General features: G+C 34.6%; 1 protein-coding gene across 1 annotated transcript in view; it reads left to right on the top strand.

Annotated features, from left to right (window-relative positions):
- The window catches only part of PIGK (phosphatidylinositol glycan anchor biosynthesis class K), a 132,194-nt gene that overhangs the window by 90,816 nt on the left and 28,882 nt on the right, over positions 1–12,496 (top strand). Inside the window, exon 10 of the mRNA XM_063624086.1 lies at positions 7,275–7,359. Coding sequence (XP_063480156.1) covers positions 7,275–7,359 — 85 coding nt within the window. The remainder of the gene's footprint in view (positions 1–7,274; positions 7,360–12,496) is intronic.

Genomic DNA, 12,496 nt, shown 5'->3' with positions numbered 1-12,496 from the left:
AGATACTATTTCTTATGGAAATTTAAGTGGTGATGATGAAAGGAAATGGGAACTTAACGCATTTCTGGTGGCAGTATAAATTGATACAGCCATTTTGGATAGCAATTTACTTGTTTCTAGCAAAATTTAAAATGTACGTAACTTATGACCCAGCAAGTCCACTTCTAAATAATTATTCTAATGTATAGGTTGGGCAACTTTTTCTGTAAAGGGCCAGATAGTAAATATTCAAAGCATTTGTAGGTCATAAGCCATATGGTCTCCATTGTAAATATACAACTCTGCTGTTATAGTGCAACACTGAAATTCAAATTTTGTGTAATTTTCACTAGTCATGAAATGTTATTCTTCTTTAGACTTATTTTTTCTAACCATGCAAAAACATAAAAGCCATTCTTAGCTCACAGGACATACAGAAACATGTGACAGGTCACATTTGACCTCATATTTGAATGAAAAAAGCTAGTGGTTGAATTACACTCTATAATTTATTAATGAGATGATTTGTAGATATTCTATGTATATTTCATGTGTACATAAATATGTATGTAAAAGCAAAATAAAATGACTGGAACAATATACATTAACTCCTGATAGGCTTAGTAGAGTTCAGAGTAAGTGCTCAATAATTTTGACAAGTTTTTTCTCTGACATCCCCCAGAACTCTACACTACTATTTTAGAATTGCCTTTGACTCTACACAGATAGTTCCTCGTGCATTCAGGTTAGCTGGTTGTGTGAACTTCTGGAAAGCCTGCCTATAATTTTCACCATACAAGAAGTTGCTTTTAAAGTCTCCCAAATGAGAAGCAGAGTTTATTTTTCTAGGATTTTATTATATCAGCTTTACTGAGTTGCTTGGCAGGTCTTCTTATTTAACTGGTGTGTGCATTTTTACAATACATTGGAAACTGACAGTAAATAAGATGCGTTTCAACAGTTGGGCCATAAATTAGTGTAACCTTAGTTCTCTTTGGACTTAATTTGCTGTTCTCTGCCTCATATTATGTCTTTTTTCCCTGGCTTACCATCTTTCTTGTGCTTCTTTAAAGTAGCTTTTAACTGAAGTTCTATTTTCATATCTTTTCTCACAAGTTTTTAGTTTGATAATTAGAAAAATAGTGATGCAGGGAGTTTGGAGCGGATCTCGTTTTCAGGGAAGTAATGTATTAGATTGTTTTCTCATTGCTATATAACCTGTTTTCACAAAAATAATCTTTAGTGACTCTTGGGACCTTTCTGAATTTGTAATAGCATTTTGTGTTTGTCTGCATTGACCAATAAACTTCAGTTTTCTTTGCTCGGAGTGTCTTTAAATTTTCAGATTTATCAATTATATCTTGTACAATGTGTGTTATCTATTATATGACTATTTGAACATTTAAAAATGCAGTTTAGGAGTGTGAATTTTTCTATCCTTTTTTCCAAAGATTGTAAGAAGAAATTAATTTGATTTCTCTATTATTTCCTTTTAGTTTCACGTGCTTCTTTGAGCTGTCATTTTCAAAACAGGTTACAGTAACTATTGGGCTACCTTCCTATTTTGGTATGTGTAGAGAATTTCTTCCTAATGATTTTGGATTACTCTAGATGATGTGTCTTTAATTATTTATTGATATTCTTAATTTTTAGTTTGTATCTAGCATAGCACAGTGTCTCTGCTTTCTTGTTCGTTTTGTTGGCTTTTTTCCAGTGTTTAGAAAGATGCTTTGGCCTTCTACCTGAAATAAACTATGTAATTTTATGTTTATGTATTTGCGATGGGGTCTCACTGTGTAACCCAGGCTGGTCTCTAACTCCTAGGCTCGAGTGATCCTTCCTCCTCAATCTCCCACGTAGCTGGGACTGTAGGAACATGCCATCATACCTGGCTGTATGTTATTTTATACGTGGATTGTCTGATCTCAGTGTGGCACTATAGAATATAAACTTTACTCTTTCTGAGTTAGAGATAACCTTCTGTATGGACACAGTAAATAATTTTACAGTGTTATTTTAGGAGTACTTGGATAGCACAGAAGAGAAAGATTTTTTTTTTTTTTTTTTTTTTTTTTTGAGACGGAGTCTTGCTCTGTCGCCCAGGCTGGAGTGCAGTGGTGCAATCTCGGCTCACTGCAAGCTCCGCCTCCCGGGTTCACGCCATTCTCCTGCCTCAGCCTCTCCGAGTAGCTGGGACCACAGGTGCCCGCCACCGCGCCTGGCTAATTTTTTGTATTTTTAGTAGAGTCGGGGTTTCACCGTGGTCTCGATCTCCTGACCTCGTGATCCGCCCACCTCGGCCTCCCAAAGTGCTGGGATTACAAGTGTGAGCCACCGCGCCCGGGCAGAAGAGAAAGATTTTTCAGGCACTGGATAAACATGAAGGAGAAAAAGGATACAGAAAGCATAGGGAGATTGTAAAGATTGACTTCATAGGCTTCATAATTTGCCAGGAGTATTTTATTTATGCAGAGGATTTGGACAGTATTTTAACTGCCTTTTCATTTGAGATGGTAATATGACTCTATTAGAGTCAAAATCCTTTTATAAAGTAAGCAAATATCATGTGTTGTCTTCTACAAAAACTCTATTTTAAAAAATAGTAAAGCAAAATAAGGAATGCACAGCTTTTTCCATGTAGAAATTATTCCCTTATTAAGTTATTTAAGTAGGTTTTCTTAGTGAAGGACCTTGGAAAGAGATCATGGAAAAAGCACATTCTTTTAGGGGGGCTTCTGAAATGACTCAAAATGTTAAGTAAAAGGAACACTTGGATGACTTTAAGAAAAGAGAACTTTACCATTTTACAGGAGAAAAGTTCCAGGTTCCTTTAGGATGGCTGCCACATGTAAATTGAAATTAATATTTGTGGTTTTCTCGTTCCGAATTATATATGGTTTGTCAGAGACGTGACTAATAATGATTTGCAAGATGGAGCTTAGAATGTATGGATGACCTTAAGGTGACAATCTTGGGAAAGCATGGATTCGGGGATAATGGAAGACACCTTGCAAAGGACAGAGTGGGGCTGTGGTGCCCCTTGGAGTCGTGGTGGTGAAAGGAAAGAAGAAAGCAGCTGAAGATAAGGGCACTATGGGAAAAAGATAATTTTTTTTTAAGACAAATCCTGTCCCTCCCACCACAAAAAGTGCCACTTACTAAAGCAACTACACTTCAGTGAAGCCACAGAAGAGGGTGCTCTTGAACTGAGAAACCTAGTAAGTCAGTTTACCTCCGTTCACCCTCCATTGCAAGAGAACTTGTTACTGCTGATTCTAAAAAAGCCAGTACAAATAATCCTCAACAGAAAAAGAAGCCAGCACCTTTACAAAGTTACGATAAGTATAAAACAAAATTAAAATCAAACCTTCTTAGTAAATTACACACACAGAGAATGAAAGCACAAATAAAAAGGAAGGGAAGAAATCAAAAATTACAAACCAGGAAAACTGAAATGAAACATATGAACACGAATAACCTGTATTAAACAAGCAATTGCATTATGAAAGGACACCATGAATCAGACATTCAAAAAGTCATAGTTGAAATGGACAAACAGGAAGATATGTGAAACAGCAGCTGACTGAACTCGGGAAAGTAAATGGTGAAAAAAGACAAAAATCATCTCAGAAATGAAAAATAAATTACAGGGTAGACAAGGGAAGAGAGATATTCCAAAAGTTCAATAAAAGACGTAAAGAATAGGAAGAGCCAAGAAAATAAACTGAAATAAGAGAAATAAAAAGGATCAGAAAGAATTTTCCATATGTTTAGTTCAACACCTTGAACTAGGAAACAAGTGGAAAATTAACAGATATGGTATTTAAAGTTATAATAAAACTTTTTCGAAATAAAATGAGATCTGAATTTCCATATTGAAAGGACTCCTGTTTCCTGTGTACCTGGGAAACTTGATCTGTAACAATCAACTTTTAAGATATATTATAGTATTAGACCTTAAAACAAAAGGGAGAATAAAGGCCGCCTGAGCTTCTAAGCCAATAAATTAGTAATTTAAAAATTAAAAGTAATTAAAAATGAAAGTAATTAACATAGAACCAACTTAGCGTCACACTTCTTGATATCAAAATAAAGCAAGAAAGCAATGGACATGTGTTTTTAAGAAATTATAAAAATGAGTAATCATTTTAATTGATTATAAAACATTGGATAAGCAAAATACTCATATATCCACAGTGATACTCAAGATTACTTGTGAATTGCATTTGGAAAAAGTGCTGCAGTTATTAAGAAACATTTCAGACATATCCTTGGTTGATAAACATTTTGCTGAAATATTTAGATGTGAACTGTCACAATATCTGCAGCTCACTTTTAAATTATCCCACAAAAATAATATAAAAAATATAGAAACGTGTTTGGAATTTTTCATAACAGCTACATGGCATTTTAAAAAGTTATTCAAAACAAATTGCCAGATTTCAAATATTTTTGTATACCTAAAGAATATCTTTTATATTGAGTAAGAGACATTTTGTGAGAAAAAAATGTATTTCATCTTAGACATTGTTGTTTTAGATTTTTGAAATAACCAATGAAGAGTGACTTTGTCATATTTCTTTTATACTCTTAGAATTAATGTCAGTGATTTAATTTTTATTTTTTTAGAAGATATTTATTAAAACTGCTGGTGCCTTAACAGGAATCAAGGCACTGGAATCAAACTGCACAAGTGGTCACTGTATTCTTACCACCATTGACCACAGTAGAAAAGAAACAAACAAAAATACATCATTTGCACTTAAGACTGTCCTTGATAAGGAAGGAAAAATATTGAGTTGTTTGCTTTTTTATTCTTGAGTTGTATTTGTGCATTCTTAATACAAGTCCCTTTTTGGTTATATGATTTGCAAAAAATTTCTCCCATTCTGTAGACTGTTTTTTCATTCTTGATTGTGTCCTTTGAAACAAAAGAATCTTAAAATTTGATGATGTCTATACAGTTTGTTTGTCTGGTTTTCCATTTGTTGCTGTGTGTGTATGTGTGTGTGTGTGTTGTTTTTTTTTTTTTTTTTGAGACAGACTCTTGCTCTGTCTCCCAGGCTGGAGTGCAGTGGCACAGTCTTGGCTCACTGCGACCTCCATCTCCCGTGTTCAAGCAGTTCTCCTACCTCAGCCTCCCAAGCAGCTGGGACTACAGGTGTGCCCCACCACGCCTGGCTAATTTTTGTATTTTTAGTAGAGACGAGGTTTCACTGTGTTGGCCAGGCTGGCCTTGAACTCCTGACCTCAAGAGATCCACCCGCCTCGGCCTCCCAAAGTGCTGGGATTACAGGCATGAGCCACTGTGCCTGGCCTGTATGTGTTTTTTATACATAATGTAAATAAACTTTTAAAAGATACACTGTGAAATACTTTAAAGCAAGTTGTATTTTTTTTTGGTCAATGAGTATTTACTTTAGTTTATTTTTTAATTGAGGTAAAAATATCTAATGCTAGTAGATATTAGTTTGCTAGGGTTGCCATAACAAAATACTAGAGACTGCATGGCTTAAACAACGTAAATGTATTTCCTCACAGTCTGGCGGCTAGATGATGTCAGCAGGATTGATTTCTCCTAAGGTCTGTCTCCTTGACATGTAGACAGCCATTTTCCTCTAGTGTCTTCGTGTGATCTTTACTGTCTCGGTGTCCTACGCTCCTCCTCTTATAAGGATACCAGTTATATTTGAGTAGGATCAACCCTAATGACCTCGTGTAAGCTAATTACTACTTTAAAGACCCTGTCTACAAATACAGTCACGTTCTAAGATACTGGTGGTTAGGCTTCAAAATGTGAATTTTGGGGTTTGTTGAAGGGCACAATTCAGCCCATAACAAATACATAACATAAAACGTATCATTTTAATCATTTTTAAGTATATACTTTAGTGGCATTAAATACATTTATATTATTGTCTAACTATCACCCCCCCCATCCATCTTCATTACTTTTTTCATCTCGTGAACTGAACCTCTACCTGTTAAACAATTACTCCCCAGTGTCCCCTCCTCCCAGCTCCTGGCAGCCACCATTCTTCTTTCTGTCTCCATGAAACATGTTTTGAGGCAGTTTTTTTTTTTTTTTCATCATTAGTGAGAATCTTCAAAGTTCTCTCAAATTAAGCTAGTTATTTTTATGCAAATTCTGCAAGATATCCACAAACTTTTACCTAGATAAGAGGTTCTTGAAGCTCTTAAATCATATGAAAAATGTTGTCTTTTTTTATATATCTGCCTTTTTCATGGGAGAGATCCTGGAGTTCTCATTAGATTCCTTAACTGAAGCCCTAGAGACTTAGCCAATCTTGTTTCATTTATTTTTCAAGATAATTAAAATTTAGTGATTTTTAAGTTGATAAGCTGATGTGTAATTCACAGAAAAGGCAAAAGGAAGTTTAAATGTTTTTAGGTTTTATTGTCTTGAAATCAAATGTTTACTTGCTGTTTCTGAAAGGGTCAATAATTTTAAAAATCATTATACTACATTTTCTTCATTTGAAAAGTTTTTAAATTTACTCTTTCATATTGTCCTAGCTATGGATTATATCAGCTTTGTATCTCATTGTACATGTAGATATTAGAAATATTGTCTATTAAATAACATCTCAGAATTATTTTTATTTCATTTTATTCATATATTCATTATTCAGTCAACAAACATTTGAGTCTTTTTGATAAATATTAGATATACAAAGAAGAAAAAGACATGGGTTTCATCTTCAAGGAAGTGCAAATAATATACCTAGATGGCTATAAACAAATTAATATATTAAAAAGAAGAATAAATAAAGAAGAGAATTGGTGGTTGTTCCACACAGATATAACAGCATGGGGAAACTGAGAGACTCCTGGAGGTGCAAGGCCCAGTGGGGTTTGGCCAGTAGTTAAATATAACTAAAACAGTAGACTGTTAAGTGGAGAAAGGGTTGCTGGATATGAGGCTTGAGTTTGGTTGGAGCCAGGTTTTGAAGACCTGTAAGTGCTATGAAAGAAACACCCTCTTTTGAACAGAGAATTCTGAACCATTTTTTCTCAGAGAAAGACAGGATCTGAGAACATTAAGTGATGCTAGCTCATTTTATTGCATAGTTACTTAATGTAGTCTGAATACTTTTATAGTCATTTAAAATTTTTCAATGGTAGTGTTTCAAAGATTATTGATAAATACTGATTATTTCAAAAACTTAAATATATGCATTTTACTATATTTCATATTTGACATATTTAAATATTTGCTATATTTCAAAATAGTATTTTCCTTAGCTTTGTGTTTTTAAATTCTGTTTTTCCAGCTATAAGGAAGACCAGATGGATGAGGAACTAATGGAACCTCTGAAATATGCTGAACAACTTCCTGTAGCTCAGATAATACACCAGGTTTGCATTTTATTTTATTCTTTTGAAAGAAACAAGATTTTAAATCTCTCAAAAGTAATTGCTTTTGTTAGGTTTTTCAGAATCAATGTGCTATAGTTGAAAGGCATTCTGGGCTGTCTATCCCTATTTAGACTACCCCTATTACAGTTGAAAGTCCCATTCAAAGCACAATATTAAAAAGCTACTTGCTGTTTAACACTAGAATTCTTACTTACATAAAATATGAGATAAAATAAGGATTACCTTTTGTGCATTATTTAACTACAAAATTTAATTTCAGAAAACTTTCCTTTTGACCCATTGTGTATAGTACTTAGTGACAAGGAAAAAGAGCTGCAAAAATATCATTGAGTGTAATTTTTTGGAGTCACTAAAAAGAGAAAACAATCTTGTCCTGCATCCTTTACCCCGCCCAATTATCAACCCTTGTAAAGTGTAATTCTGCATGTCATGTGGGCAATTTGTTCATTTCCAATTATAATGATTTTATCATCCTTTCTACATAACTGTAATCGTTGAGAAGGCAGTGTTGTAAGCATGTAAGCTTAGACTTTGTACTATAATTTGACAGCATATAACCTCTGCCCTGCTGGGCCAGAATCTAATAATTTTAAATGGTCTGTTGACTAGAGTTATAGCCTTTAGACCTAGCAGAGATTTCAGAACCTTACATATTATAGTAAATATTAAAAGCCCTTAAATGGCAGAGTTTCTCAGAATTGTTATGAATGTTGATTGTTATTGTGAGTTTTTCCATATGCCTTTTTCCATCAAAATAATTTTTATTTAGCTGATATGTATTGATTAGAAGTGCCAGTTTGAACTTTATTAAAAGAAACGGAGGCTTTTACTTTAAAATGTTGGCTATATATATTTTTCATTGACATTAAAATTTAGTATTGCAATTCTGTGAGAAATTACAAAAAATGATCAGAAATTTGCACCTTTGGGAAGCTCGTCTGTGCTTGGTAATCAGGTCCAGTTTATATGTCAGGAATTCCCTAGTGTTGTCAGAGCTTAAATGACCTAACAGTCTGCAAATGTCACATTTAAAATTCTGTCTTCATGCCTGACTCTCAGCATAAATGAATTAAACAGCAGAGCAGGCAGCAAGTCAATATGTTCTTAACAGTAAGAGTGAGCAATGAAACAGTTTGTGGTTTGCTCAGAATAGGTAAATAGAATCTGCCCAGAACAGTTCACCTAGAATAAAATCTGAAAGAGGAAACAAGAATTAACCTTTAAGATGGTTGACCAGATGAAATGTCAGTAATATTTTTATAGCGTGGATGAACCAATAAACTACCTGGTTTATGTAACAGCTGCATTTGGCTGTTATACACTGTGTGAATTCCAAGATAAAAAATTTTTGACCCTGGTGAAAATTCTAGATTGTGATTTTTTTGGCAGTACAAGAGACTTTGTTAATTTTAACACTGAATTACAAACATTATATTAAAATTCAGTAGCAGTTGATTTTACTAAATACCTATCTTTAAGAAATTTTACACAATAGGACTTTATGTATTTTATTTTTATTGAATAAAATGAATTCTGTTCTCAGTTAAAGAGTATTCAGGACAGGTCATTGTTAATAGCAGACTCTTCATTTATTCCTTTTGTTATTTCCCTTTTTTGACAGTACTACAACTTAAGGACTGTTACCATTAGCCGGTCCAACTGGTCTTTTAGAAACATATGAGTTATGTTGCCAGAAATTAACTGATAAGTCCGTTATTTAAAAGCAAATTTTGGCCGGGCACGTGGTACCCCATGCCTATAATCCCAGCCCTTTGGGAGGCCGAGGTGGGTGGATCACTTGAGCCCAGGAGTTCAGGACCAGCCTGGGCAACATAACAAAACCCTATGTCTACAAGAAATACAGAAAATTAGCTGGGCTTGGTGGTGCGTGCCTGTAGTCCCACCTACTCGGGAGGCTGAGGTGGGAATATCTCCTGGGCCTGGGATCCAGATTGAGGCTACAGTGAGCTGAGATTGTGGCACTGCACTCCAGTCTGGGTGACAGAGTGAGACCCTGTCTCGATAAATGAATGAATGCATGCAACCTTTTTCCTAAGAGAATATTAATACATGTGATGATTAAGTTCAGCTAGTTTCACAAAAGCTTTTTGATCTATATCCAAATTACAGCATTATTGTAGTGTATAATCTCCCCGTGTAACTATTTCCATGAGAAATAATCTTATACTTTACCTATACCTGTTTTGGAGCACATGTCGTTTCTATTTAAAATAGAGTTACTTATTTTTATGTCTTATATATCCTATTTTATCATCTTTCTAGACAGTCTCAGTTTCTTGATATTTCTTTTAGCATCTTGCTTTGTACTATGTATACCTATCTCTAAATGGATAGATAACGTATTTTTAGTGGTATGTTGAAAGCCAGGACCACCTCTTTTCCCTACTACCCAGGCACCAGAAGCCAAGGACTCTCACTAGTAGCACAACTTAGAAGCTGCAGGAGAGATGGAGGCTTTCAAAGCAGGGACAGAGGCTGAAACAGAAGGAGAAACTTGAGAAATAGAAGAGAGAGGAATGAGCATCAGTCATTTCAGTAATTCATTTCTTGTGTGTGATATTTAAACTGCTTTTTACAATCAGGAGATAGGATTCTCACTACTACCATTTTATGCTGTCAAATTATTTACCATTTTTCTAGCCATCCTAGAAAATATGATTGTATACCTAGGAAACCCAGGCGACTCAAGTTATGAACAATAAAATTAATAAGAGAATGTGATGAGATAGCCAAATAAAATTGGCTTCTTAAATAAAATTGATAGCTTCTCTGTATTTGCAGTAAACACACAGAAATGAAAATGGGAAATTTTTTCTGTCACAGCAGTGAAGAGAACTATAAAATAATTACAATTAGATTTAACAAGTAAACCATAGACCTGTATAATAAGAATCATGGAAAGTACTATGTTTCAGAAACAGAAAGACATACCAAATAAACAACATGATGAAAGTATAAGTGTAAATTCTCCCAATTTAGCAATTCTAATTAGAGTGGAAACAAGTTTTTTTTGTTAGGAAAAAATGACCACATGATTTATGTGGAAGAACAAATGTCCAAGAATAACCAAAGAAAGTATGTAAGAGAGGCACTTGTTTTAGTGGATATCAGAATAGTAGCCTAACGCAGCTGTAATCAGATAAATATTATATGGACAAAGGAATAGACAAGAGGATCAGTGGAACACATGGAGGAGTGAATTTCAAACTTTATGGATTCCAATTCATGATAAGAAATATTTATATGCATAATGACTTTTAATGTGTAGGGTGGTTCTGTCTCTCACAGTCCACTGACTCAAATGTTAATCTCCTTTAGCAACACCCCCACAGACACACCCAGGAACAATACTTCACATTCTTCAGTCCAATCAAGTGGACACTCAGTACTAACCATCACAAACCTAGATACCCTAATATGTATATGGTTTATATAAATGATAAAGGTGACATCACAGATCAATGGGAAATTTAAAGATCGTTCAATAAATTATGCTGAGACAACTACTGGAGGGGGATACTATGTTCTTGCATCATAATACATGGAAAAGTACATTCTAATAGGATTAAAGCTTAATGCAAAAAATGCGAAATGGCAAAACAATTAGAAAAGTATGTTGGCAAAATTTTTGGATAAGAACTTTCGAAGCATGAAAATTGTGGCAAAAACTACAAAGGAAAATTGATATATTTGACTTTGTAAAAATGTAAAATTTCTATACATCGACATGAAAAGGCAAACCAGCCTGGGCAACAGAGTGAAACCCCATCTCTACAAAGAAAACATAAATTAACCAGGCATGGTGATGGGCACTTGTAATTGTAGCTACTCAAGAGGATGAGGCAGGAGGATACCCTGAGCCCAGGAGTTTGAGGTTACAGTGAGCTGTGATCACGCCACTGTACTCCAGCCTGGGCAACAGAGTGAGATCCTGTCTCAAAAAGAAAGAAAGAAAAGAAAAGGCAGATATCACAGTGGAAAAATATTTTCCTCCTGGAATTAACATCTTCATATATAAAGAGCTCTTACAGAATGACAAGAAAAAAACTGAACAGTCTAATGAACCTACATAAAGACTCACACAGACATGCCTCAAAAGTTGAAATAGCAGAGCATAATAAACTGATAAAAAACATGTTGATGTTCATTAATGATGTTAGAATTGTTTATTTTTATCAGAAAGTTTCATTTTTTTTAACTTCAAGCAAATATATGAAAAGTAGTAACACTCAGTGATGCCTGAGGCAGTGATACTACTGGAGGAGAGTATAAATTGGCATAAATTGAGGGCACTGTGGTAATTGGTACCAACATTTGCAAGTATGTTTATAAACTAGTTAAGCATGACAGGTGGAAGACATATTTTTGTGCTTTACCCTTCTGAAGAACACTAATAAAATGAAAACAAAGACATAAAAATAGATAAACCCCAAAAGACAAAGAAAATGGAAAAGAGAATGACAGATGAGAGTGGCAACACAATTTGGAAGGAGAAAAGTAGTTGAATAAATGATAACCAGTTTAGCAGAGTGGAAAAGCTGAGCCCTAACTTCCATCACACGGGAGCCCTGTACGAATTTATACTGCAGAGCTCTGGGAAAGTAGGTACCAGGCACCTCAGAGGTTGGGTCCAAAGAGAAACACCCTCTTGTCCTTCTCCAAAGTGTCTTCCTCCTGTTTAGCTTTCAGAACACTGGAATTTAGGCTTATATTTTATTAGCAGAAGATTGAGGAATTCCTCCCCGAAGATACCAGTCAAACTAGAAAGCAATGGAGTGATGTCTTCAGAATTATGTGAGAAAATCATTTCCAACTTAAGGTTCTGTTCATTTCCAAATTATGGTTTAAGTATCATAAAATAGAGACATCCCAAGTCTCAATAGATAATTTTTCTTATTCATCCTTTGTCAAGAAGCTACTTGAGATATGATTCGTTAAATGAAAGAGCAAACCAAAAATCCTGAGGGGAAATTATCCAAGGCACAAGATATTGTGCCATCATGGTGAGATGCTAGTGAAATTCCCAAGTTTATGGTGAAGTGCATCCTGAGGTGACAATTGTGTAGAAGTTTAAAGAGTAAAGAGTACAAATTGG

Source organism: Symphalangus syndactylus, chromosome 12, assembly GCF_028878055.3.
Source record: "Symphalangus syndactylus isolate Jambi chromosome 12, NHGRI_mSymSyn1-v2.1_pri, whole genome shotgun sequence".
Classification (NCBI taxonomy): Eukaryota; Metazoa; Chordata; class Mammalia; order Primates; family Hylobatidae; genus Symphalangus; species Symphalangus syndactylus.
The sequence above is the reverse complement of the archived record's forward strand: the minus strand, read 5'-3'. Positions and strand labels throughout refer to the sequence as shown.